This window comes from Anopheles bellator, unplaced genomic scaffold, assembly GCF_943735745.2.
Source record: "Anopheles bellator unplaced genomic scaffold, idAnoBellAS_SP24_06.2 scaffold00689_ctg1, whole genome shotgun sequence".
Classification (NCBI taxonomy): domain Eukaryota; kingdom Metazoa; phylum Arthropoda; class Insecta; order Diptera; family Culicidae; genus Anopheles; species Anopheles bellator.
In genome coordinates, this window is record NW_026684814.1 from 1 (window position 1) to 4,928 (window position 4,928).

The following is a 4,928-nucleotide window of genomic DNA, read 5'->3' on the forward strand; positions in this document are numbered from 1 at the left end:
CTCCGTACTACGCACCGAAGGTGCAGCAGTTCTCGACCTACGATTACACGTACTCGTGTGGTGTGGGATCTGGCTCGAAATACATCGACGATCTGCCATTCGGCTATCCGTTCGATCGTGACATCGACTTCAGCTACTTCTTCACCAAGAACATGTACTACAAGGACGTTCCGATCTACCATTCAGATGAAGTGAAAACTTATGTGCCGTACTAATTGCTCCGATTAATTTACCGCGATGTTGAAACGATTATTGAATGAATAAACGATAACTTTATAATTGAACACGAAAAGGTATTGGCTTCTGAGTTGGTTTAAACAATTTTGTTGCACAAATTTCGAAAGTTTGTTTAAGATATCCTAGCTGAGTCAAAAACGCATCGTTTTGTTGGATAATTTGTTGACATTTTAAGGGTAACTTCAAAATACCTCTCTCATAGAAGTCTTGGTTCTTACTGGATTTTCACAACCTTCTCTAGAACCCAATACCTGAATCAGAAAGTTTTGCAATACAAGAAGGAGGTAGTAACCGCTTGTTACCAGGTTTGACTATATGGAAGATGCGTTGAAATTTCACAATCAAGCCCCCAGAGTTCCTGGCGAGCCACTACAGACGCGTGTGGCCTTGCGTTGTCCTGATGGAGCACAAACCTGTTTTGTTGGGTAATTCTGGCTACTTTTGGCCAATCGCTAGCTCCAAACGGTCCAGTTGCTAACAGTACAGAGGTCTGAATTTGGTGTTTGGTCACACAGAAGAATAATAAATGATTCTTTTAATGTCTCAACAAATACACAGTAAAACCTTACTAGTCTGTAGTCCTGGTTTGGAAACCGTTTGAGCTGCTTCACCGTTTGAGCTGTTTTTGCACAATCCTGTCGTATGTGACCCATTTTTCATCCCCAGTTACTATCTCTTTAAGAAATGGATCGTATTCATTCCGTTTAGCGAACGCTTCGCAGATGGAAGTTGGATCCGTCATGATTTTGGTGCTAATTGGTGTGACACCCAAACATCAAGCTTCCTTATGAGCAATCTTTTCCAAACAATCTTTGCGCAAATGGCTTAAAACTGTTTTATGATCAATCTTTAGCTGCTGGGCAATGTTACGACTACTAAAAGGCCGATCAACTTCTATTTTTACTCTCTGTGCGAGGTGCATCTTTGACATAAGAAAATCATGAATTCTTTCCGCACGAAACCAAAAATGCACTTAATTAGCTGTTACAGTATTTACACAAGAAACACCATTTACAATTTCGGCGGCCTGACTTTCATTTTCGCATTTGTCAAAGAAAAACTGTATAATGTTGTGAATTTTCTCTTTGTTCACTTCCATCGTTAACATCCTGTAACTCACATCTGAATAGAAAAAAAATCACCAAAACAATTATTTTGTTACATTATACTATGTTTATATTATACTATATTTTATTATTTAGAATGTCATCTTAACAATGAGCATAAACTTGAAACTGTTTGGTATCGACCACTACAGCCATTCTCCGAGAAAATGATGGATTTATTTTTCCTCAACCTAATACTTAGTACAAAGGATCCTTACAAGAACCCGCTCAATAAGCAAGTTTTATTTCCATTGGGTTTGGTCATCCGCCTCAAGGATCGGGAGGAAGCACCAGAAAGGACTCGAATAAGCTCATTCTTACACAGTTATCTGTTTCAATGCATTGGTATCACTAAGAAAACTAGTGAAACAGAAATATAATTCAGTTTTCAAATCTTTCAAATCAAATCAAACAAACGCACAACTTTATAAACACTTATTAACGTAATTTAAGTAAATTTGGCAGTCTATGTCTGATGAACCATATGAATTACAAAAACAACATGTTTATGACAATTGAAAAGGATAAACGCAAATATTTGAAAATTTATGATAGTATTCTTTTGTTTTTACACCTTAAACTGCGTGGTCTGACCGTTTTTGGCGAATTTTCTATCACTCAATGACCTTTTCTGGTCAATGAAACCACATAGTTGATTTCGATGCGCGAGCATGGAGATACAGAACTGTTGCTGTGTAGAATGGTGATAACGAGCAGAAGGAGGAGAAGCGAGTGCATCGAACTTTGAAGCATTACTTAATTTCTTCTTCAATTTTTCCTGCTGAAGTAATCACCATGAGAATATTTTTTGTTGAAATTCAGCATATTAACAAACATTCATTATCGTCAAATTGCGTTCAACGGTCGTTGACACTGTTCCAGCTGGTCTATGCATATGCAGTTGATTAGCTGGGTCAAGTGTACGAAAACTTGATAAAGAATAATCTCGCTTCAAGGTTACAAGAAAGACGCTGATGTGAAATTCTGAGAACTATTATTGTACTATTTTGGAATTATAAAATAATCCTAACTATGTGCTCATTTGGTTATAGTTCGTACCAAGTTATAACATTATATCTTTTCTTGACGCTAGTGCCTATGGCAAGGCTTATGCTGTACAACATTTATGGCTCAAAGGAGTTATACTTTGTATGTTGAAATTAAGTGGCAGGTCATGTTTGCGAACGATTGTCTTCAAGCAGCACCAGGATGTTGATGATGGGTATCACGAGAAAGTCCCTATATTTTGTCACGGATTTGTTATGAAATATGTTGCTTTGCAACAACATATTTCATATTATATGTTGTTTTGAACTTGACGCCAAAATATGATCACGGATCTTCGCAGTGACTCGAAATCATGCTTTATTTGGCGTTGCGTAATCTGCGCTTTTTCTGATTCTGTTGACCAAGGCGGAGGATTATCAAAATAAGTAATACAACGCAAAGAAAACGGCTGATAAGTTTCTTGCCTGGAGCGCTATATAAACCATCGTCACCTGACAGGTAGTATCATTCATCGGACCACGTCCATTACGGAGAGTAGAAGATGAGACTGACGGTTGCAGCTATCGCCCTTGGGCTGGTCGCCCTGGCCAGCGGTGCTTACTATCCCGCTTCCCAGCCAGTTACCGGCATCAAGTATGGTAAGTTGCATCTAACGACTTTAGCCACAGTCCAGTTTAGCTAATGTTTCTTCACTGTTTCTCTAGCCGACAAGGATTTTCTGTTCAAGCAGAAGTTCTTCTTTGAGGTGCTGAGGAATATCCATCTTCCTCTGCAGTACCAGGAATACTTGCCCTACACCCAGAGCTACATCACCGAGGAGAGCAAATATGTGGTATGTATTACGAATGGGAAATGTTCCTCGCCCTGATTCTAATCCCGCGTTTTCAATATTCATTTTAGAACTTCGCTGAAGTAGTCGAGTTCTTCGATTACTATAAGGCAGGATTCTTGGGCAAGGGCGAGCTGTTCACCATCTACAACAACGAGTACATGAAGCAAACATACCTGCTGTTCACGTTCTTGTACAACTCCGTGGACTTTGACACTTTCTACAAGAACGTGATCTGGGCTCGCGAGAATGTGAACGAAGGAATGTTCATTCATGCCGTCACGATGGCCGTGTTCCACCACCCGCAACTGAAGGGCATTGTACTACCGGCCATCTACGAGATCTACCCGTACTACTTCTTCAACACCGACCTCATCCACAGCGTAACTTTCCGCAAGCTGTACGACCAGAAGTTCGGATTCGTTAGCAACGGCAAGTACAACGTTGTGTACTCGAACTATACCGCCGTCTATCCAGTGGAATACTATGGCGAGGACAAGCTGTCGTACTTCACGGAGGACTTCGGTTGGAACGCGTACTACTACTACTTCATGATGGACTACCCGTACTTCATCGGTACCGAGAAGTTTAACCTGAACAAGGACCGTCGCGGCGAGCTATACATGTTCATGTATCAGCAGCTGATTGCCCGCTACTACCTGGAACGTCAGGTGAACTTCATGGGACCGATCGAAGAGTTTGATTACCAGTTCCCGCTCAAGACGGGATACTGGTCGAAGCTCAGCTATTACAACGGAATTCCGTTCTACGTTCGCAACGATTACTACACCATCTCGAAGGACTTCTACTACCAGGTGAACCTGCTTAAGGACTACGAAGCTCGTATCCGCCAGGTGATCGATAAGGGATACTACTACCTCGAGGACGGATCCAAGATCGATCTGCGCAAACCAGAGTCGGTGGAATACGTCGGAAACATGGTCTTCGCTAACATTGACAGTGTGGACAAGGATTATTTCGGTTACTTCGAAATCATTGCTCGTCAGCTGTACAGTGGTGGCAAGAAGTTCTACAACTACTTCCCGAGCGCTCTGATGCACTTCGAAACCTCGCTGCGTGATCCTTTCTTCTATCAGCTGTACAACCGATTCCTGACGTTCTATTATCAGTTCAAGAGCTACCTGAAGCCGTACACCTACGAGGAGCTGTACTTCAAGGGAGTCGAGATCAAGAGCGTTGTCTTTGACAAACTTCTGACTTACTTCGAATACTACGATGCAGATGTAAGCAACGTTATTCCGATCAAGGGATCCAGCGAGAAGTTCTTCGATTTCTCGGTGTATGCTCGTCAGAAGCGCATCAACCACAAGCCATTCTCCTACACCATGGATGTATACTCCGAGAACGCCGGCAAAGGTGTTGTTCGCGTCTACTATGGCCCGAAATTCTACGACGTTAAGCAGCTCCAGCATCTGAAGAAATATTTCGTTGAAGTCGATCAGTATCTGTACGATTTCGTCGCCGGTAAGAACACCATCGTTCGCAACTCGCGTGACTTCTACTACAGCGTCCGTGACCGCACCACGTACACCGAGTTGTACAAGAAGATCATGACCGCGTACAACGGTGGAGAAAAGTTCGCCCTGGACAACTCCGAGGCTCACTGTGGCTTCCCCGACCGGCTGCTGTTGCCCAAGGGTCTGCCAAGTGGCTACGAGATGACGTGGTATTTCATTGTGACTCCGTACTACGCACCGAAGGTGCAGCAGTTCTCGACCTACGATTAC

The 4,928-nt window shown here is 42.4% G+C and overlaps 1 protein-coding gene across 1 annotated transcript; it reads left to right on the forward strand.

Annotated features, from left to right (window-relative positions):
* Window positions 1-2,880: 2,880 nt before the first annotated feature.
* LOC131214355 (hexamerin-1.1-like) lies at window positions 2,881-4,925 on the forward strand (the record flags this gene model as incomplete). Its single annotated transcript, XM_058208735.1, has 3 exons — window positions 2,881-2,989; window positions 3,056-3,183; window positions 3,252-4,925. Coding segments are annotated over exons 1-3 (1,899 nt in total), but the record flags the coding sequence as incomplete, so codon positions are not given.
* Between the last annotated feature and the right edge of the window lie 3 nt (window positions 4,926-4,928).